Below are 22,944 nucleotides of genomic sequence, written 5' to 3' on the forward strand. Positions count from 1 at the left end.
GTCTAATGTTGACAGTGGGGTGTTAAAGTCTCCCATTATTAATGTGTGGGAGTCTAAGTCTCTTTGTAGGTCACTCAGGACTTGCTTTATGAATCTGGGTGCTCCTGTATTGGGTGCATATGTATTTAGGATAGTTAGCTCTTCTTGTTGAATTGATCCCTTTACCATTATGTAATGGCCTTCTTTGTCTCTTTTGATCTTTGTTGGTTTAAAGTCTGCTTTATCAGAGACTAGGATTGCAACCCCTGCCTTTTTTTGTTTTCCATTTGCTTGGTAGATCTTCCTCCATCCTTTTATTTTGAGCCTATGTGTGTCTCTGCACGTGAGATGGGTTTCCTGAATACAGCACACTGATGGGTCTTGACTCTTTATCCAATTTGCCAGTCTGTGTCTTTTAATTGGAGCATTTAGTCCATTTACATTTAAAGTTAATATCGTTATGTGTGAATTTGATCCTGTCATTATGATGTTAGCTGGTTATTTTGCTCGTTAGTTGATGCAGTCTCTTCCTAGTCTCGATGGTCTTTACATTTTGGCATGATTTTGCAGCGGCTGGTACCGGTTGTGCCTTTCCATGTTTAGCACTTCCTTCAGGAGCCCTTTTAGGGCAGGCCTGGTGGTGACAAAATCTCTCAGCATTTGCTTGTCTGTAAAGTATTTTATTTCTCCTTCACTTATGAAGCTTAGTTTGGCTGGGTATGAAATTCTGGGTTGAAAATTCTTTCCTTTAAGAATGTTGAATATTGGCCCCCACTCTCTTCTGGCTTGTAGAGTTTCTGCTGAGAGATCCGCTGTTAGTCTGATGGGCTTCCCTTTGAGGGTAACCCGACCTTTCTCTCTGGCTGCCCTTAACATTTTTTCCTTCATTTCAACTTTGGTGAATCTGACAATTATGTGTCTTGGAGTTGCTCTTCTCGAGGAGTATCTTTGTGGCGTTCTCTGTATTTCCTGAATCTGAATGTTGGCCTGCCTTGCTAGATTGGGGAAGTTCTCCTGGATAATATCCTGCAGTGTGTTTTTCAACTTGTTTCCATTCTCCCCGTCACTTTCAGGTACACCAATCAGACGTAGATTTGGTCTTTTCACATAGTCCCATATTTCTTGGAGGCTTTGCTGGTTTCTTTTTATTCTTTTTTCTCTAAACTTCCCTTCTCACTTCATTTCATTCATTTCATCTTCCATCGCTGATATTGTTTCTTCCATTTGATCGCATCGGCTCCTGAGGCTTCTGCATTCTTCACGTAGTTCTCGAGCCTTGGTTTTCAGCTCCATCAGCTCCTTCAAGCACTTCTCTGTATTGGTTATTCTAGTTATACATTCTTCTAAATTTTTTTCAAAGTTTTCAACTTCTTTGCCTTTGGTTTGAATATTCTCCCGTAGCTCGGAGTAATTTGATCATCTGAAGCCTTCTTCTCTCAGCTCGTCAAGGTCATTCTCCGTCCAGCTTTGATCTGTTGCTGGTGAGGAACTGCGTTCCTTTGGAGGAGGAGAGGTACTCTGCTTTTTAGAGTTTCCAGTTTTTCTGCTCTGTTTTTTCCCCATCTTTGTGGTTTTATCTACTTTTGGTCTTTGATGATGCTGATGTACAGATGGGTTTTTGGTGTGGATGTCCTTTCTGTTTGTTAGTTTTCCTTCTAACAGACAGGACCCTCAGCTGCAGGTCTGTTGGAGTACCTGGCCGTGTGAGGTGTCAGTCTGCCCCTGCTGGGGGGTGCTTCCCAGTTAGGCTGCTCAGGGGTCAGGGGTCAGAGACCCACTTGAGGAAGGAGGCAGTCTGCCCGTTTTCAGATCTCCAGCTGCGTGCTGGGAGAACCACTGCTCTCTTCAAAGCTGTCAGACAGGGACATTTAAGTCTGCAGAGGTTACTGCTGTCTTTTTGTTTGTCTGTGCCCTGCCCCCAGAGGTGGAGCCTACAGAGGCAGGCAGGCCTCCTTGAGCTGTGGTGAGCTCCACCCAGTTCGAGCTTCCCAGCTGCTTTGTTTACCTAAGCAAGCCTGGGCAATGGCGGGCACCCCTCCCTCAGCCTCGCTGCTGCCTTGCAGTTTGATCTCAGACTGCTGTGCTAGCAATCAGCAAGACTCCGTGGGCATAGGACCCTCTGACCCAGGTGCGGGATACAATCTCCTGGTGCGCCGTTTTTTAAGCCCGTCAGAAAAGCGCAGTATTCGGGTGGGAGTGACCTGATTTTCCAGGTGCCGTCTGTCACCCCTTTCTTTGACTAGGAAAGGGAACTCCCTGACCCCTTGCACTTCCCGAGTGAGGCAATGCCTCGCCCTTCTTCGGCTTGCACGCGGTGCATGCACCCACTGACCTGCGCCCACTCTCTGGCACTCCCTAGTGAGATGAACCCGGTACCTCAGATGGAAATGCAGAAATCACCTGTCTTCTGCATCGCTCACGCTGGGAGCTGTAGACCAGAGCTGTTCCTATTCGGCCATCTTGGCTCCTCCCCCCATGTTTTATTTCTTGAATTCAATGAGGAAACAAATGTTATACAATGTTCATAAACAGTTAAGTCTCTGCTGTGGGTACATGAGGCTTTGTTATAGCATTATTTGTAGTCTCTCATAGTCCCATCGTTTAAATTTTTTTCTCAAGAAAACCATATTAAATCTTTCAGACCAAACAGTTAGCATTAAGGATTCTAGTTTTCTTACTCTGAGAATGACTTTTAGGGAAGTCATTGAAAGCCTTTATCTTTATCCTCACATATCCAGAAGGAAGATAATAAGCATTTTCACAACAGTGGTCCTGAATGTTCATCCTTTAATATTCATCTCAATTCCTTCTTCCTCTGGGAAACCTTCTCTCTCCCTCCTTTCTCTCCACTGCCCAAAGGTACAGGGACATAGGTCCTCTATGTTCCCCAGCAATGTGTGCAACCCTATGTCTTGTAACACCTAGCACATTCTTTTGTGATAAATCTCACTGTGGGCTACTCTTTTCCAGTAGATAAGGAAATCTTAGCTATGGTACATGTGTTGGTAAGGAGCAAGTAGTAAGTGCTCAATAAATAGAACTTCATAGCCAGAGAAGATGCTTAACAAATTTTTAAGAATAATAATCAACAGAATAAAAATATGACAAGACTTTTTATAGCAAGACATCTTATAAGGGCTCCTGAGGTTGTTATTATTCTTTTGACGTCAGTGAATGAATGTAATCCTCCCAAATTATGTAATTTTAGCCTACAAGTTATATCCTTGAGATTTTCCTGCATCGTGAATAGGGTCATCAATATGTTGTCATAGAGACACATCAACATTTACACTTCAGCACAATAGAGAATAAATATTTCACACCTCTTTTTCTGGTTCATAATTTGAGATAAGCTTACACTGAAGTTATAAAATGACAGTTCATTTAACAAACATTTTAAAAGAAGAATAAAGGTTCTCTCTTAGTCACTGAATAAAATTAATATAAACAGCACTGGGTGGTTGTCCACGGTGATCGTTGGCACTCTGTCAGCTCTCCAGAGGGGTTTTTGACATGTGAAGGACATGAGGTTTTAGTGCTTTCAGAGTATCTGGAAAATACATTTTTATTGTTCTTCTTCATGGATGGAAAAGCTTTACGAAGTTGTTTTATTTTTAAAGTGCTTGATGTTTTGAATGAGGATCTTTTCTTCTACCATTAACAAAGGGAATGACACACCACAGCCTTGTTAGCCTGAAGCGCAAGGAATGAAATCCCAGGGAGATAAAAGACCCTCAGGGAACTGAGGCTTAAGAAGAAAGGGTGTATGTTTCAGGAAGAACCATGTTTTTCTATCCTTTGAGACAGTGGAAAATTATTTTGGTCTCCTCTAAAAGGCACTCTGTAGAGATATTTTCTTGAAAGTGACTTATTTGTACTTTGCCTATGTTTTAGACTATAAAGTATTAAATTTTCTTCTCTATTAATTTGTCTCATAGTCATGGATTTTCCTATGTTTAAAGTCCATGGGGAATATTATAGCCAAACCTCATGTAAATATATATTGTCAAGTCAGTATACTGATTTTGATGCATCCTAATAAATACTTGATATTTATAATTTTTTTCTTTTTTGAAACAGAGTCTCACTCTGTTGCCTAGGCTGGAATGCAGTGGTGTGATCTTGGCTCAAGTGATTCTCCTGCCTCAGCCTCCTGAGTGCTGGGATTACAGGCATGCACCACCATGCCCGGCTAATTTTTGTATTTTTAGTAGAGATAGGGTTTCGCCATGTTGGCGAGGCTGGTCTCGAACTCCTGACCTCAGGTGATCGGCCCGACTTGGCCTCCCAACGTGCTGGAATTACAGGCATGAGCCACTGTGCCGGGCCGACATTTATAATATTGAAGGCACATGTAGTGTTAGTTATTGCAAACAGTAACACCAGTGGGGTTAGTTATGTATTATAAGCGGGCATCTCTTTCCCTATGATAAGCTCGAGTTCTAAGATTTGATATGTTATCCCACTGTAAGTATCTGGTAGAGATGTATCTTAAAGTTCTTGACCCCTATATAATTCAACAATTAGATCCCAAGTCTATTAAACTATGACTTTAAAACAACAATAGCAACAACAATGTGGCTGTGTGTGGTTGCTATGACTATAATCCCTGCACTTTGGGAGGCCCAGGCAGGAGCACTGCTTGAGGCCAGGAGTTCAAGACCAGCCTGGGCATCATAGTGAGACCTTGCTTCTACAAAATATTTTTAAAAAATCATCTGGGCATGGTAGCATGTGCTTGTAGTTCCAGCTACTCTAGAGGCTGAGGTGGGAGGATCGATCAAGCCCAGGAGTTAGAGGTTACAGTGAGCTACGTTTGTGTCACTGCACTCCAGTCTAGGTAGCACAGTGAGACACTGTCTCTAAAAACAAACAAACAAAAGAAACAATAAAAAACACCTGAGCTGCTCAGTTCATCTAGGGTTTGTTTACACCTAGTACAGGTACACAGAACTGGGCATTTCTGTTGCTATCTGTCATTTAGAATCAGTTCCTTTAATAAGCATCTTACAGTTCAAAATGCATTTCAAGGTTGTATCTGTTGTCTTAGTTGGTGAACCATAGGCATAGATAAACTGAAGAAAAATCAAAGCAGTGAGATTATTTGGCGCCTCTCAATTTGGCAATGCTCTCCAGATTTTATTTATGACATCTTTTTATGCTAAAGTGGGGATTACTAAGAAAGTCATGTTTTTGTTTATTTCTCCTTTTATATTTCTGGACCCCATATACAAGCCTACACTTCTGGACATACAGTCACCAGCAAGTAGGAAATGTCTAAACTCCAGTTTTTAATTGGCAATGAAGAAGACTAAATGTAAAGTAGTTCTGGGTTTCCTTTCAGGCCTGAACTCACTCCAGTTGTCTTTGTAAAAATGAATAAAAGGTCCAAGCCTTGTTTTTTTCTTTATAGAGTTACTGGGCAATTTTGTTTTTGAAATTTTACATTGTGAGAACTAAGTTGTCCTTTCTGGCATGAATGATTCATGCAAGACAAACAAATAATACAAACCAAGGTCAGATATGTTAGTGCAGCTTCATACACAGTTGGAGGATGTTTGTCTAGGGCATTCTTTTTGCTGGGCTGGGACATCCCAATGTGCAAATCAGGGAATTTCTGCTGTTACTAGATCTGTGCAGTGTCGCATATAACAAAAAGTACTTTTTGTGTAATTAGTGTGTTCCACTATCTTCATTTTACAAAAAATAAAGGTTGGGGACTACCCCAAGGTTCCATAGCAATGAATTGGCCATGGGCCAGCTAGGGCCCAGGTCTAGGCAATGTAAAGAGGCTACAGTCCCTCCTTCAGCCAGCTAGTGATTGAGGAATTTTGTAACAAGGTGAACATGATGGTAAACATCACTTCTTTCTTAAAGGGCAAAATGAGTTCATATATTTTTATCAATTGCTTGGTTGGTTGCTGATGGAGTCCTTTGGATGAGACAATGTATTAATGTACCCTTATTGCTTCCTCCAGAGCACCTCTCCATTTAACATTTCTGTTTATCTCTAATCGTGCCCCCTTTCTTGTCCTTTGTCTACATGAAAACAAGAGATTTACTAGATTATCTCCATGTGTTCAAAGACTTTTTCTAATGCCTTGTTTTTTTGTCAGTACCTGTGTGATTATGGACATGATAGGATATTCCTTATCAAAACTATTCTAATGAACCTGCTGCTACATCTTGAAGCCTGGGAACTGTCATTTTAAGCAAACAACTATTATTTCTCAGATACACAGTTGTGAGACATTTGTTCTAGAATGTTCCCCCTTTGAAAACCAGGCAGAAGCAGTTAATCTGCACTGATTCTGGTTTTGTAATTGATGACCATCACTTCTTTGGGGTGGTCAGCATGGTATAAGGGATGATTGCAGCTTTGGAGACATTGCATTGATGGATTTGGGTTGAACCCTTCCTTTTGCCACTCAAACGCCAAGTGGCTTTGAACAAATTGCCATCTGAGTTCATTTTGCAAATGGAAATATTGGAATAATTATACCTAACTCATTGAGTTATTGTGAGGTTTAAATAAAATAGCTGCATAATGTCCCTCATAATGTAATAATGCCTGGCACATGTTAGAAACTCAATGTATCTTAGAAAGCCTCCCCCTCCACTCTCTGTTTCATGTCGTTTGCATGGAAAATTGGGCTGAGGGTTTGAGACAGGTTAGGAGAGAAGAATGTACCTAGAATTTTGATGATGATTTTCTGGGTTTCTCTGCTTGTGAAAGTTATAGCGCTCTACACTCACAATCACTCTCATTTATTCACCAGATATTTTCTGAGTGCCAGCCATGTGCCAGGTACTACATGGGCCTAATTTTCAGATCCATATACTCTTAAAGCTAATGACATTGATACTATGTTCATAGAAAGCTTTCTAGCTTTTTTGTTTGTATAGAATTATCATTATTATTACTTTGAGACAGGATCTCACTCTGTCACCCAGGCTGGAGAGCAGCGGCACCATCTCAGTTCACTGCAGCCTCGACCTCCTGGACTCAAGCAATCCTTCCTCCTCAGCCTCCTGAGTAGCTGGGACTACAGGTGCATGCCACCACATCCAGCTCCCTTTTGCATCTTTTGTAGAGACGGGATTTTGCCACGTTACCCAGGCTGGTCTCTAACTCTTGAGCTCAAGCAATCCACCCACCTCAGCCTCCCAAAGTGCTGGAATTACAAGCATAAGCCACCATGCCCAGCCTACATAGAATTATTATCAACTTCTAGAAGCTCTTCAAATCTGGCTATCTCCTTAATTTTCTTTTTTCTTTTTATTTATTTATTTATTTATTTATTTATTTATTTATTTATTTTTTGAGACAGAGTCTGGCTCTGTCGCCCAGGCTGGAGTGCAGTGGTGCGATCTCAGCTCACTGCAAACTCCGCCTCCTGAGTTCACACCATTCTCCTGCCTCAGCCTCCCAAGTAGCTGGGACTACAGGCACCCGCCACCACGCCCGGCTAATTTTTTGTATTTTTAGTAGAGATGGAGTTTCACTGTGTTAGCCAGAATGGTCTCGATCTCCTGACCTTGTGATCCACCCACCTCAGCCTCCCGAAGTGCTGGGACTGCAGGCATGAGCCACCGCCCATGGCCAATTTTATTTTTTCTTTGAGAAATGTCTTATGTTCTCACTACTGAGGTAATTTCTTTCTCAGTGTCCTTAAATACTGAGTAATTGGCTGACCCCCAAAGCCTTACTCAGTGAATCATTAATCATTTGTTGCTCTGCCTTAGAAAGAGTGCTGGTTTCATATTAGATGAGAAATATAATGGTGGAATATTATACTTAACCGAAACATATCATTTCAGCACTTCAGGAGCAGAATGGCCTCATGTAAAGCCCTTGACCCTTTGTATGCAGAAAGCCTTGGGTTTGAGTACTGATGCCACCACTGACTAGTTTTGGGACATTTTACCTAAATGTTCTAATCCTAAATATCGTCTATGTGCTTGTCATAATTGTCATGAGGACTAGAAATAGCTGTAATCCAGTCAGAATTGTTACTATTAAAAAGTCAAAAAATAACAGATGCTGGCGAGGTTGTGGGGAAAAGGGAATACCCTGTTGGTTGCAGTGTAAATTAGTTCAATTATTGTGGAAAACAGTGTGGCGATTCCTCAAAGAGCTGAACAGAACTACCATTCGACCCAGGAATCCCATTATTGGGTATATATCCAGAGGAATATAAATTGTTCCAACATAAAGATACATGCACGTCAATGAATACATGTTCATCGCAGCCCTGTTCACAATAGCAAAGACATGGAATCAACCTAAATGGCCATCAATGGCAGATTGGATAAAGAAAAGGTGCTACAAATACACCGTGGAATACTGTGCAGCCATATAAGAGAAGGAGATCATGTTCTTTGCAGGGACATGGATGGAGCTGGAGGCCATTATCCTTAGCATACTAACGCAGGAACAGAAAACAAAATACTGCATGTTCTCGTTTATAAGTGGGAGCTAAATATTGGGAACACATGGACACATAAAGAGGAACAACAGACACTGGGGCCTATTGGCAAGTGGAGGGTGGGAGGAGGGAGAGGATCAGAAAAAAATAACTATTAGGTACTAGGCTTAGTTCTTGGTTGATGAAATAATCTGTATGACAAACCCCCATGACACAAGTTTACCTGCATAACAAACCCACACATATACTTCCTTTTCAAAAAGAAAGAGATATGTAAAGCATAAAACACTGAACCTGGCATGACGTAAATGCCCAGCAGATAGAACCATTTAAAAAACCTTACTGCTTGATTTTCTTTTACTGCCAAAAGGATACACATTTACTGTAAAACATTTAGAAAACCTGGTTAAACCAAATGAATAAAGGAATAATCATGCATAATCTCAAGATCCAGAGATACCCACTGATGCCATTTCACTGTAGCTCTGTCTCTCTTTCTCATTTTAACCCTTTTCCCTCTTTTCCCCAGATAGTAGTTTCAACTATATGCAGTTGCTGCATCCTTACCTAAATTAATGACAGTTTCATCAGGTTCATTCTGATATATTGCTAAAATTGGATTATAAGGTACATTGTTTTGTGTGTGTGTGTGTGTGTGTGTGTGTGTGTGTGTGTGTGTGTTTTTGAGACAGAATCCCACTCTGTCATCCAGGTTGGAGTTCAGCAGAGCAATCACGACTCACTGCAGCCTCAACCTCCTGGGCTCAAGTGGTCCTGCCACCTTAGCCTCCTGAGTAGCTGAGACTACCAGTGCAAGCCACCACGCTGGGCTAATTTTTGTATATTTTTGTAGAGGTGGGGTCTTGCTGTGTTTTCCAGGCTGGACTCTAACTCCTGACCATAAATGATACTCTTGTCTCAGCTTCACAAAGTGCTGGGATCACAGGCATAAGCCACTGTGCCTGGCCTTTTTTAAATCTACTTTTTATAATTATGATATCATAAATATTGTTCCACTTCATAAAATCATCTTCTATAAAAATCATTTAATTAATGGATAGTATTCCATTGTATGACTGTACCAAAATTTTTTCACCAGCTGCCTTTTCCTGGAAAACTAGGTTGTTTTCAATTTATTGTTATAATCAGTGCTAGGATAAATGTCCTTATAGCTTTGGAGAGAGTGAAATATAGTGGTTTAGAACATGGACTCTGGAGGCAGGAGGTCTGTGCTTCACCCCTTGCTACCTGTGTAACTTTGAGCAAGTCAACTGGATCTCAATTTCTTCATCTACATAATAGGGACAACAATAGCACCTATTTCATAGGGTCACTATGAGAGTTAATCTATTGCAAGTGCTTGGAACAGTGTCTGTGGGCATGCTAAGGTATTATTAATGAGTTAGCTATTTATCTTTTATGAATGGTTATTGTCTTTATGTGTATATATACATACATACACACACATACGGGCACACACACACACACACACACACTCACACACACATACATGCTTATTTCTTTGGGAAAAACTCCCAAAAGAAGAATTTATGGTAAAGGGGCTTTATTAGACTTTGCCAGAGTAATTTCTAATAAGGATGTGGTAATTTACTGTCCTGTAGTACTATATAAGAGTGCCGGTTTCTAGCTGGGTGCAGCAGCTCATTCTTGTAATCCTAGCACTTTGGGATGCCAAGGTGTGCAGATAGCTTGAGCTCAGGAGTTCAAGACCAGCCTGGGCAACATGATGAAACCCCATCTCTACCAAAAATACAAAAAATTAGCCGGTCGTGGCGGCATGCATCTATAGTCCCAGCTACTCAGATGGGAGGATCACTTGAGCCCAGGGAAAGTTAAGGCTGCAGTGAGCCAAGATCGCACCACTGCACTCCAGCCTGGGTGACAGAGTGAGACCCTGTCTGAAAAAAAAAAAAAAAAAAAAAAAAAACAGTGCTGGTTTCCACACAAAGGGAGAGGCTACCATTATCACTGTAAGTATCAGTCTCAACATTATTATTGTTATGACTCAGGGTGCACAGATTTTCACCTCTGAAATCAGAATGCATCTAATCATCATTGTCAAACAGATGACTGTCATTCATGATTGTACAAAACCTTCTGTTGACTCTGCTGAAATGAAGAAAGAGTGTCATTGCATCCTAACATCTATGAAATTCCATTTCATTTGGAAATTACAAAACAAGGCAAGCAAATATAAAGATTATGAACTAGTTGCTGGGCACAGTGGCTCACACCTGTAATCCTAGAACTTTGGGAGGCCAAGGCTGGAGGATCTCTTGAGGCCTGGAGTTCAAGATCAGCCTGGGCAACATAGTGAGACCCCATCTCTACAAAAAGTAAAATAAAGAAAAATTATCATCTGAGTTCAAAGTGAATGACATGGAAAATAGATAATGTCATTTTCAGAGAACATCTTAGATCGGTTCTCAAAAGTGTGCCTAAGGACAGAGCTTCCTGAGCTGCATTTGGAAGGCTGGGGAGTACTGAGGGAGTGAGAGGACAGGTCTACTATCTCTCCATAGTTATTTCTACTTCTTTTTGTTGTGTACAGAGCTGTGAAAATGATAATGGCCATAGTACAATAGCAGAGAGAATCAAGTTCGTGTTCATAAGCTTTTGGCTGTTGCATTTATCATTCCCTGCAGCCCCTGCACCCCTCACACCCAGACTTCCTACTTAACAGTCCTCTACCCTGTACCTAAATGTGGCACACCCTGACTTTTGGTCTCAGTTTAGGCATCAGTTTAGCTGGGAAGCCTTTTCTGATGCACCAACACTGGTTGGTTAAGTACCATCTCCTTATGTTTTCCATTGTAACTTATCCATCCCCTGACCTTATTACTTATTATTCAGTATTGTATTGCTTCAGACTTGATGTCTCTGTCATTAAATGGAAGACTGCTAGAAGCCTGTGCTCTTTATTTTCCTTTGAATTCCAGTCTAGCACCATGTCTGACACATGACAGGTACTTAAAAAATATCATTTGAATGTACTTCAGTACCTAGCCCATGAATGTAACCTGGGGTTACTGGGGTATTGGAAGTTATAGCCATAAGGGTTCCAATGTGAGTCTATTGTCTTGAGAAGATCCAGTTCTCTACTAGTTTTCACTTAAGGATTGGAGCTTGGATTTTATGTAATCCAAGTAGTACCCAGCAGTTTAAACTTCCAACTTATTATGAGAGCTTATTAGAGCAAGCTGTCTGTGCCTGTCTGAGACTCTCATTAAGCCATTCCATGAAATATCTGCATGAATCTGGCATCTTGCATCTGAGAGCCCATTTCTGGCGGTTAGCACAGTTAGAACTGAAACCAGAGGCTGAAAATGAGTCGGCACTTGCTCACTAGCATTTAGGTCACTTTCCATTTAATCTGAAATAAAATTTTGTTCCTTTACCTCTTTTTTAAAAAGTAGGATACTCAAGCTATTTTCATGTTAACTATATATTTTCTAAGTTGTTAGTGGGAATAGCCAACTAGTCACTTTCTCTTGTGGAGTGAAAGAAACTCTTGCCCTGTGAGATTAGAGTGAGGTGTTAAGGAAAAGATGTCAGATAGTTTGAATTCAGACTCTCTGCGAGCTGTCTCTCCAAACATGGTACTTGAATTCAGGATAGCTGGTCAAATTCTGCACTAAACATAAGGAATGAATTCTGCCTCCAGTCTAGACAAAGTCAGTGTACCTTTGTAGTTATCAGGGATGAGAGCTGGCTTATGTGCTGTAGACTGTGTAACTCACTGGGATACATTTAAAAATGGATGCGTTGAAGTGGTTAAATATGACAAATGAAGAAAGGAAAGGAAGTCACGGTAATGTCTGAATTCAACCCAGGTTTGTGTGTCCTACTTGTTCTAATTCCTGTTTGTCTGTAAACATCTGTATGTGGATTTTTTTCCTGAATAGACCATGTTGATGTACGGTATTCACATTGTGAGGTCCATGTATTAGTGGCATTTTAGGAAAATATAGCCCGAAGTGGGGAAGCTGTCACTTGAAAACATGTCATCGTGCTTGGATATAGCCAGGAAATTAACCATGTCAGCATGATAATATTTCTGGAAAAGCCTGAAACCCATTTTTATATGCTGATAGTTATCAGTTTCTGCTATAAACTCACTTGTATTATGATAAGATATCTTCAAAGTTGTTTTTGTTCTTTTTTTTTGTTCTAATCCTAAGAAAACAGAGCTGGTGTCTGCCTGACTGCCTCACTGGGAGATAAGTTATTGAATGAGGTGTAGAACAGGGTTGTGAAGAAGAGGAGAAATCAGTTCTGTCCCCTCAGTTCCTCTACTTCTCCCTACCACTCTCTTGTTATATAAAACATGTTCTGTAAAGTGTATGTGCTTGGGGCCACCCTGAACACAGTGTCACATGGGGGAAAATTCTGTAATAACCCACTATGATTTTTTAAAGTGCTTTTGACATGATCTTGTTGTTTTTATCAAAGTAATTTTTATTACGTAAAATTTCTTTTTTGTCAGTCAACTAATTCTCTACTGAACATAAGGAGTTGACAGATATTTAATTCAATATCTGAGGTTCCTAGAAGTTAAGAGGGACACGGAAACTTTGGAGAGCATTCAGGAAAAGGATAAATGAAATTGAATAAACCTTTTGAAACTAAGGAAAAGTATTGGAGTTGTAGTATTTAGAGAAGAGCAGGCCAAGCTGCATTTACGTTTGGGAATAAGGTCATTTTTAATATAGAGGAGAGTGGTGAACTGGTTTACTATACTGTGAAACAGTAAGGAGAAAAAAAGGATTCAATGATAATGGATTTGGCTCATATGGAATGATTTTTCTTACTCTTTAGGATTGATGAATCAAGTAACAAGTTACAAAGGCCTGTGTAATTTATTTTGGAGGCCCTTCAAAACAGGACGGAGTCTTCTCTACCTGGGGTAGCTGAGAAGATCAAAAGGAACATACCATGTAATTTTCTTAAAGATTTTTTTCCTTTAAGATCCTAGATTAAAAGAATTACAGTGGAAAAAAGACTCATTGTCCATATCCATAGTCAATAAAAGAAACAACTCATATGAATAACAATTAGGCTTCAGTCTCATTTTGGAACTACCACCTAATCTTATTTTGTGAAAGAAGATTGTGAGTTCTTAGGTAATTGCTTTCTTGATCTGCTTTAGGTTCAATAATTCTCTCTCATTGTTTTTAATTGTATTAAAGTGTGTTTATTAAAGTACTAATGAGACCAAAGTCATACTGATTAAAAACAGAATTATTCATTTAAACCTTTTGATATTATGAAATCCAAGGTAGATTCTAATATTGGAAGATGGATTCAGTACTTCTGATGAGTTGTTTGCTGTGTACCTAGAGTTTTTTCTTTTGAACAATTTATTCCAGATCTGTTGAAGTTACAAAATTTTTATGAAATGAAACTTTTTTAAATCGTAAAAGCAGTTTATTTTAAGAGCTCTAGGCAGGGTGCTTCTTCTTCAAGTGATTTTTATAGCATCTAATAAATATACTGCTGGTTCAGCAATACATATTAAGAGTAGATTTTGTTTATCATCACCCTCTTTAATTTTTTAGAATGTTTGGAATTGAAGTTTTTTTCCTTCCCTGCTCCCCTTTTCTACTCACTGATTTTTGTATTGCAGCCGCTCTTTCTTTTCTTTGGAACTGCACTTTATCTCTCAAATGCTATTTTCTTCCTTTGTCTTTTGCCTAGTTTTGTTTGCCTAGTATCTTTTCATTTAATTTGCATTCTTCAGCTTCAGGCTTGTCTTATTTTTTAAATATGTCAATATATTTAAGCATATTTGTCCATTTTTTCTGCCCTTTTTTTTTTGGTCAGTAATTCAGATTACCTTCCAATCACAGATTTTTTGACTGATATTGACTGATATCTTTTTTTTTTTTTTTTTTGAGACGGAGTCTTGCTCTGTCCCCCAGGCTGGAGTGCAGTGGTGCAATCTTAGCTCACTGCAAGCTCCGCCTCCCGGGTTCACGCCATTCTTCTGCCTCAGCCTCCTGAGTAGCTGGGACTACAGGCGCCCGCCACCACGCTCGGCCAATTTTCTGTATTTTTAGTAGAGACGGGGTTTCACCATGTTAGCCAGGATGGTCTCGATCTCCTGACCTCGTGATCCACCCGTCTCGGCTTCCCAAAGTGCTGGGATTACAGGCGTGAGCCACCATTGACTGATATCTTAAAAGCAGATCAATAGTTTACTTCTTAGAGAACTCAGGACTCTGGCCCAGACCTGTAGCAGGCTCAGTCCACTCCCCAGTACCTCTGACTCTGTGTCCCCTCTCCCTTTTCACAGTTACTGCCTGTGATGGTCATCTGGACTGTTGCCATTTTTCCTGCTCCATCTGTCTGCCTCTCATCGTCAGCTCCTTCCACACACGTAGGAGGAGGCAAATCTGTGCTCTCCGTTCTTAAAATCTTTCACTACCAATCCCTTGTTCACAAGATGCAATCCAAACCCCTTAATATGCAAAAAAGTCCCTGCATGAGCTGATCATTCCCATCTGCCTAGCCAGCCTGCTGTCCTTGCAGAACCCCTGAGCTCTTCCCATAGCCCATTTCTCTAGCCACATCAAACTCCACACTCTGGATGCAGAACACAGTCTGAGTAAAGGCATGGAGACTTCTTGTTTATTTATTGACATGATTGTCAATGAAGTGATAGTTAAGCAATGGAGTGACAGGCGGTGGCCCAGTTGGTGCTGAGCACCAGTTTGTGAAGCATTGTCATGGGTTGGGGCCAGGGGCCTGATGTCCAGCTAATGAATGGCGATGAGAGGTCACCAAGCCATTCTCCCCAAGAGGAGAAGAAATCTGGTTCTCCCTTACCCACTGATATCCACTGTTTCTCTCCTCAACCTCAGCCTGCGATGGTGATCACTGGGGTCCCCACTGCACCAGCCGGTGCCAGTGCAAAAATGGGGCTCTGTGCAACCCCATCACCGGGGCTTGCCACTGTGCTGCGGGCTTCCGGGGCTGGCGCTGCGAGGACCGCTGTGAGCAGGGCACCTATGGTAACGACTGTCATCAGAGATGCCAGTGCCAGAATGGAGCCACCTGCGACCACGTCACGGGAGAATGCCGTTGCCCACCAGGATACACCGGAGCCTTGTAAGTCACATGCTGCCCAGCAGCAGAGCAGATCCCACCCACCCTCTCCATTCATGCTGTTGCTGCCATCATATTTCTTGTGCCTCAGTTTGCATTGCTGCCTGAAGAGTTACTGATGGGTCTAGGCTGCAGGCACAGTTATAGAGGTCAGCAGTGATGGCCACTAGGCGCTGCTGCTGTTTGGCCCTTGGACATCAGATCCCAGCCTGAATCTAAGGGCCAGCTTCCATGCTTTCCTTCTATCAGGCAAAGAGGGAGAGGGTCAGTCAGGATGTTGTGTTGAATGACACTATTTGGGGGTTGTTGGGGCATATTTGGGGTTCTGTTTGGATCTCCTGAGATTACGTTCATTTATACTGCTGGTTGTTAATGGTCCATGTCTTTTTGCTCTTTGTGGCAATTAATTAGCTGGGGAAAGCTGGGTGGGTTCAGTGCATTAGAAGAGAAAAGGAGGAAGGTGTTAAAAATAGTCTATAATAAAAGATTAACTCTTAGGGATACATACATCATTTAATGCCCATGGATACATATTGCTTTGTGAATGTATAGATATATGTATTACATCTATGTAGATTATGTGCACACACGTAGTTTAATTCTTTCTGAGGAACATTCAAGCAACTACTTAACCTCCACTGTCTTTATTTTGTTGGAAGGGCATTCTTCAGTTCACTTCTATTCACCAACAGAATTAAGAGGCAGAAGTTGCTAAAAAAAAGTGAGAGATAGAAAAATCCTCTTCCCTTACTGAGAAAATTACATTTATAAATCAAAGAACTAAAACCTGAAAAAACAAAATGTGGCTGATTAGGTAAACACTTCCTGCCAACAGTGTTAAATGTCTGTAGAGTGGAGCTAAAGAAAAAAATTGCATTAGCCTAGAAAGCCCTGATTTTCAGAATTGATGATTATCTCAAACTGTTTAATTGTTAATATTGCTTTTATGGATTTTCATCAAGACCACAATTGAATTGGGCTCTGGGAAACTTGGAGCGATTTCCCAGGAGAGCAGGAAAGACAAAGGCTTAAAGAAGAAGGACCATGCGACACGTGGGTGGGTGAGGGAAGGGAAACTTGTCAGTCAGGAGGAGAGAACACCAAAAATGGATGATGAGAAGGAGTTCATGTCCTTTGCAGGGACATGGATGAAGCTGGAAGCCATCATTCTCAGCAAACTAACACAGGAACAGAAAACCAAACACCGCATGTTCTCACTCATAAATGGGAATTGAACAATGAGAACACATGGACACAGGGAGGGGAACATCACACACTGGGGTCTGTCTGGGGGTGGGGGGAAAGGGGAGGGAGAGCATTAGGAAAAATACCTAATGCATGCGGGGCTTAAAACCTGGATGACAGGTTGATAGGTGCAGCAAACCGCCATGGCACATGTACACCTATGTAACAAACCTGCATATTCTGCACATGTATCCTGGAACTTAAAGTAAAATTTTAAAAATTAAAAAAAATGGATGATGAATATGTGCACAAAGGGTGTGATGTGCAACATCTCAATTTTCTTTGGGAATAGAACAAACACATAAACAAGAGTAGACTTAAACTGGAGCACAAGCGCTTTGTAAGAGTTATAAAGTTATAAACTTTATAAGATGAAAAGTTCCTGTCATCAGTGAGTGTTTGGCCAGTTTTCTTCCTCAGTGTTCTCAGATAGGACAGCTTCTCTTCAAACCGAAATGGCTTTATTAGAAAGTACTCCAAAACAAAGGGAAGGACTGGGTGACTCCTCAAAGACACTTCCAGGCAATATGATTAATGTTCTTGATGTTAATTAATTAAAAGAACAATTATTGAACACAGAAAGCTTGTCTATTTTGGGGACCCTGGGTACAGTGAACCCGAGGGTCATGTGTCTGGGAAATAACAGTGTCCTTTGTCACATGTTAATCCCTCAGCTGTGAGGATCTTTGTCCTCCTGGTAAACATGGTCCACAGTGTGAGCAGAGATGCCCTTGTCAAAATGGAGGAGTGTGTCATCATGTCACTGGAGAATGCTCTTGCCCTTCTGGCTGGATGGTAAGCTTCCTTTCCACCTCCTCTGCCCCTACCCCAAAGTCACCCATTCCAGGATACTCAGTGCACACACATGCAGGAGACTTTAGCACAAAAGAAAGTTACCATGATGGTTGAAGATTCCAAAATTGGAAAGACTCAAGCCATTTTAAATCTGAAACTCTTCAGTTCTAAGGAGACAGAAGAAGGTGATTTAGTCCTAGACTTGAAGTGCATTGAAGGTTGTCACGTAAAGGGTAGCGGCCATCTGTCCTGCATTTCCCTTAAGGATAAAAAAAAAGAGAGACAAATATCTAGTCTCACATGACAGTCAGTGCTGATAAACACTGGATTTATTTAATAATCATTTTCATAATTTTGTTCCATGAGTTGCTGTTGTTCTTTGGGAACATTATTCCCAATAGTATAAGTGTCATGTGAAAAAAATCATATAAATCTGGGGATACATTGAGGTAAACCACATTTACCAAGTATTGCAGGACTTCTCAGAGCCTTGAATGTGATAATCCAAGAGGAAGCTATTCAACATATTTTCCAAATTTTTCCGAGGATACCCTTTCTTCATGTAGCAATTTCACATGCTTAGAGTTACGTATAATTCACAGTGACAATTAGCTTCAAATTAGACATCTGAAATCAGGAAATATAATAATATTGATGTCATCTCTCTGAGTTGATTTGTGCCTGTGTCTGCTTGAAGGCAGATGAGTGAGCAACCAATATCTATTTCCTTCATTAACAAACTATTTAACAGAGCAATTGACTTTTTTATCATCTTCTATTTCCATGAGCAGTGCTGAAGCTGTTCTTTCAGAGGTTACAAGGCACTTAATTACCAAGACTCTTCTGTTCTCCTTCAGCTTCATTTCTCCAAAGCTTTTCACTCTTTTGAGTACCAACCTCTCTTCCTTAATCCCTTTGCCTTCTATTTTTCTAATCATCCCGTCTCTTACCTTTCATACTAAAGATCTCTTTTTCTAATCTCCCTTCTTCTGCACACTACTTCATTACAGGATTTTGTAGGTTTAAGTCTTGTTCTTCTCTTTTCTCACCATAAATCCACTCTGGCAATCTCATCCAGACCCATAGCTTTAAGAAGTACTTGATGGTTTTCCTAGATTTTGATCTTACCTGCCTTGAGCTTAGAATTATATTTGTCACCCCAGCCTTGATAACCTATAGACACAAAGCCACTGTCTGTTTGGGCAATGCCCAAGCTAGAGTCTCCACAGCCAGACCTGGTAGTAGAATTGGTCCGGTATTGCCCTTTCTTGTGGCTATGGAACAAAGGAGACCTGGAGTCCACTTTTCCATGAGGGTCTTGGGAAGTAAGAACAGTTTAAGATGTCAAGGCCACCGGGACAAGTATACAATAAAAATCAGATCCGAGAGGGTTAGAAATGGTGAGTAGCCCAGACAAAGTTCATTCTGGAGCCAAAGCATGGAGAAACAGCATGAGGCAATGGAGTTAGAGAGAGAGGAGAACTTTAATTGAGTGCCTGAGGATGAAGACAAGGTGAAAAAGAAGCTGTTTAAGGAGTACTGAGCAGGTTTGAGCAGGCCTGGCAGAGTCAATGATAATAAATTTAATAAATCCAAACTTGTACACCCAAGCCTTTGGTAAGGCTACTCCTCCTCTACCTTTTTTGTCTTGGTTAAAACTAACACTTCTCTCTTAGTTATCTGAGGTAAAGAAGCTGGGTTATTTCTGACTCTTATTCTTTCATTTCCTATACTCAGCCTTTTGCCAACGTTGGTCTTTTGTGATGAAAGTATTTTTCTGGAGCAGCAGAGTGTTGAGAACCCCATGCTCTTTGGATAAGGAACTGCAGGCCTTTTACTCCTAGGACTTCTGTGTAGATATTGTCTGTGGAGTTGCCTTGCCTTGAGGCTGAAGCTCTTCTCAGTTGGGATGGTCAGGATGTGGGTTAATGGTAACCACAGGCTTGGGTTGTGAGTCCCAGTACGTGGACAGATGGACCCCTCCCTAGCAGCCCAACGGAGCCTCCCCTCACCTCTTTATCTGTGTCCTGGGCCCCTTACCTTACTTCTGCTTCAAAAATGCTTCAGCTTGTTTTTTTCTTCTGTGTAGCTGAGCTTTCAACTTATACTTCTTCTTTACAACATGTTATTTGTGCTGTCATCCTAGGTGCTTTTCAAAGATGAATATATATTCCTATTAGACACACATACCTTCGTATTGCAACTAAGAGAAATCTTGTCCTCTTTAAAGCTGCTTGTGAATGTTAATCCTTATGCACGAAAATATTTCAGCGCATTTCTGAAGCTTATGTGGGACCATTATGGGTAGTTAAGTCAGGCCCTGGGAGAGTGAGAATTTTCACCCCTGCTTACCACAGACCAACCTTCAGTATGTTATTCCTACAGTCCTGCTTTTACCTCACACTAAGTATACCATGTCAGGCTAGAGTGGAGAGACTAGAGTGATTTTTACATCCGTTCCCCTCCCCACATTGTGAGCTAATTGAGTGTTGTTACCTTATTTTTGATTCTCAGTGCTTAGCTCAACACAGGCACGTAAATGATTCTCAGTTAAGTGCTGATTCGAATCATCTCTCAAAGGCCTTTTCCATTCCAAGCGTCTGTGGAAGAAATTTCTCTATTTGTAGATAGCTAGAAACCACCAGAGGAGACTTAATTAGCACACCAACTGCCTTTATGGGTAGCCAGGAGTTAGAGGAAATGTATTTTCTTATGCCGTCCAGAATAAACATTTAGGAAACCATCTGGTGTTCACTAGCCTCCAATTTCAGAGTGCCCACAGTCTGCCTTTTTTTAGAGAGAAGGAGGACAGAGCAACAGCTTCCGATAGTTAAAAACATTAGAAAAATCCCTGTTATTTGGGATATGTTGTTTGTCTAATTATAACTCCAATAAATAGATGAGAAGCTATGAGCCCAAGTGATACAGCCAAAAGAAGAAGAAAGCAGAGTATTTCATTGACTTATTGGTACAGTATCTTATTCTTATCCACGCAAGATTGGAGTAAATATAATGACTGTGCTTGACAAGATGGACAGCCTCTAGGGTAAGGAGAAATGTCCAAGTTACTCTCTTGGTTTTTCTTCCCAGGAAATAAGTTTTCCTTTTGATCTTGGCTCAGCAATGCTTGTTGAATCTGCTGAAAATAAAATGTTTTTCTTCTGAAATAAATGTCTAGGTTCGTTCCTGTAGAAGTCTTTATTCGGCAATGTGATTGTTAATTCAGGTACACAAAATTTCAATCTTGTGTTATGCTACATTTTAAGAAATAAAGCCAATGATAAAACATGTATTTTCTTTAGAACATATGGTAAAGCATTTGGATATTCTGTGTGCAGCAGATGTTGCCATTTATGTAACGGATGTTCAATAAGTATTGTTGACTTATTGTGCATGTAAGACACAAGGAAGAACACTTACGAGGATTTATACATTCCTTAGGTTGCCATAATAATTTGATGTGACTTTGTCTTAAACTTCAGTTTTTAATATGGATTTTGCTTAACATTACTATTCAGCCATCTTTGAATGTATCTTGAGATTTGGGCTTACTGAGTAATTAAGTCAATTTAATGTTTCTAATATTTTAAAGATGATGAACAGTTTATGTGCTCTAAAATTCTCTAATCTAATTTTCTTGCAGCCCTGTTACCCTATCCCTCCTTTCTATTTCCTCTCTTTTCTTCTTCATCCATCAGTCGTCTTTCCCTGGCTGGAGGCCCATCTAATTTTCCAAGTCTCCTTGAATGCAGGGCACAGTGTGTGGTCAGCCTTGCCCCGAGGGTCGCTTTGGAAAGAACTGTTCCCAAGAATGCCAGTGCCATAATGGAGGGACGTGTGATGCTGCCACAGGCCAATGTCATTGCAGTCCAGGATACACAGGGGAACGGTAAGGGATGCCCTTGTATTTCTCTGACTGTTCATAATGATGTGAAAGGAAAGTTTGTAGGGTCCAGGGAGCACCTTCAATACCATGTGTCCATGACTCTTCCTAATACTTCAGAAGTAGCTATACAACCTCAATGTATTTGACAGATTCTATCCTAATTCAGTGTATAGAAACTGAATTATAAATAGCAACGGTAAATTGAAGATAACAGAAAAAGCACTAAAAAAAGACCATATAATATCAGCCATTCAGAACCCATGATGAAAATGTCATTCTAGAGAGTTGAGTGTTTAGGACTGCCACTTATGTTGTAAGTACTTGGTGATAGATTTATTTTTAAATGGGATGTGTACTTAGGTACCTTTCAAAAGTATAAAGTTACTTTCTTATGATTCAGTATTCTGTTAAGAATATTGATCATTATATTGTGTGGTGGTGATAGAGTCAGATCTGCTGGAACTTATAGTGCCCTCTGGTCCCACAAGAAACAGCAAAAAATGGCTGTGCTTGTGCGGGTCTTACTGCCCCTGCTTATCATCCTCTGTATTTAATGGTAAACTGTTATCTCAGAGCACACCCTACTTCTTTTTCTTTAATTTTTTCATTTTTATTTTTTTGTGGGCACATAGTAGATGTATATATTTATGGGGTACATGAGATGTTTTGATACAGGCATGCAATGTGAACTAAGCACATCATGTGGAATGGGGTATCCATCCCCTCAAGCATTTATCCTTTGAGTTACAAGCAATTCAATTACACTCTTCAAATTATTTCAGAAAGTACAATTAAGTTACTATTGACCATAGTCACCCTATTATGCTATCAAATAGTAGGTCTTAGTCATTCTTTCTAATTTTTTTTGTACCCATTAACCATCCCCATTTCCTCCACACCCTCCCACTATCCTTCCCAGCCTCTGGTAACCATTCTTCTACTCTCTGTATCCATGAGTTCAATTGTTTTGATTTTTAGATCCCACAAATAAGTGAGAACATGTGATGTTTGTCTTTCTGTGCCTAGCTTATTTCATTTAACATAATGATCTCCAGTTCTATCCATGTTGTTGCAAATTACTGGATCTCATTCTTTTTATGGCTTAATAGTACTCCATTGTGCATATGTACCACATTTTCTTTATTCTTTCGTCTGTTGATAGACACGTAGGTTGCTTCCAAATCTTAGCTATTGTAAACAGTGCTGCAACAAACAGAGGAGTGCAGATATCACTTCCATATACTGATTTCCTTTCTTTGGGTATATATCCAGCAGTGGGATTGCTGGATCATAAGGTAGCTCAAGTTTTAGTTTTTTGAGGAACCTCCAAACTGTTCTCCATAGTGGTTGTACTAATTTACATTCCCACTAACAGTGTACAAGGGTTCCCTTTTCTCTGCATCCTCACCAGCATTTGTTGTTGCCTGTCTTTTGGATATAAGCCATTTTTAACTGGCTTAAAATTATATCTCATTGTAGTTT

At 40.5% G+C, this 22,944-nt stretch overlaps 1 protein-coding gene across 4 annotated transcripts in view; it reads left to right on the forward strand.

Annotated features, from left to right (window-relative positions):
* The window catches only part of MEGF10 (multiple EGF like domains 10), a 244,996-nt gene that overhangs the window by 163,020 nt on the left and 59,032 nt on the right, over positions 1–22,944 (forward strand). For all 4 annotated transcript variants that reach the window (XM_054555890.2, XM_054555891.2, XM_054555889.2 and 1 more), the window contains 3 exons: positions 15,293–15,539; positions 17,456–17,576; positions 21,329–21,465. In XM_054555890.2, coding sequence (XP_054411865.2) covers positions 15,293–15,539; positions 17,456–17,576; positions 21,329–21,465 — 505 coding nt within the window. The remainder of the gene's footprint in view (positions 1–15,292; positions 15,540–17,455; positions 17,577–21,328; positions 21,466–22,944) is intronic.

Source organism: Pongo abelii, chromosome 4 (genome assembly GCF_028885655.2).
Source record: "Pongo abelii isolate AG06213 chromosome 4, NHGRI_mPonAbe1-v2.0_pri, whole genome shotgun sequence".
Taxonomy (NCBI): Eukaryota; Metazoa; Chordata; class Mammalia; order Primates; family Hominidae; genus Pongo; species Pongo abelii.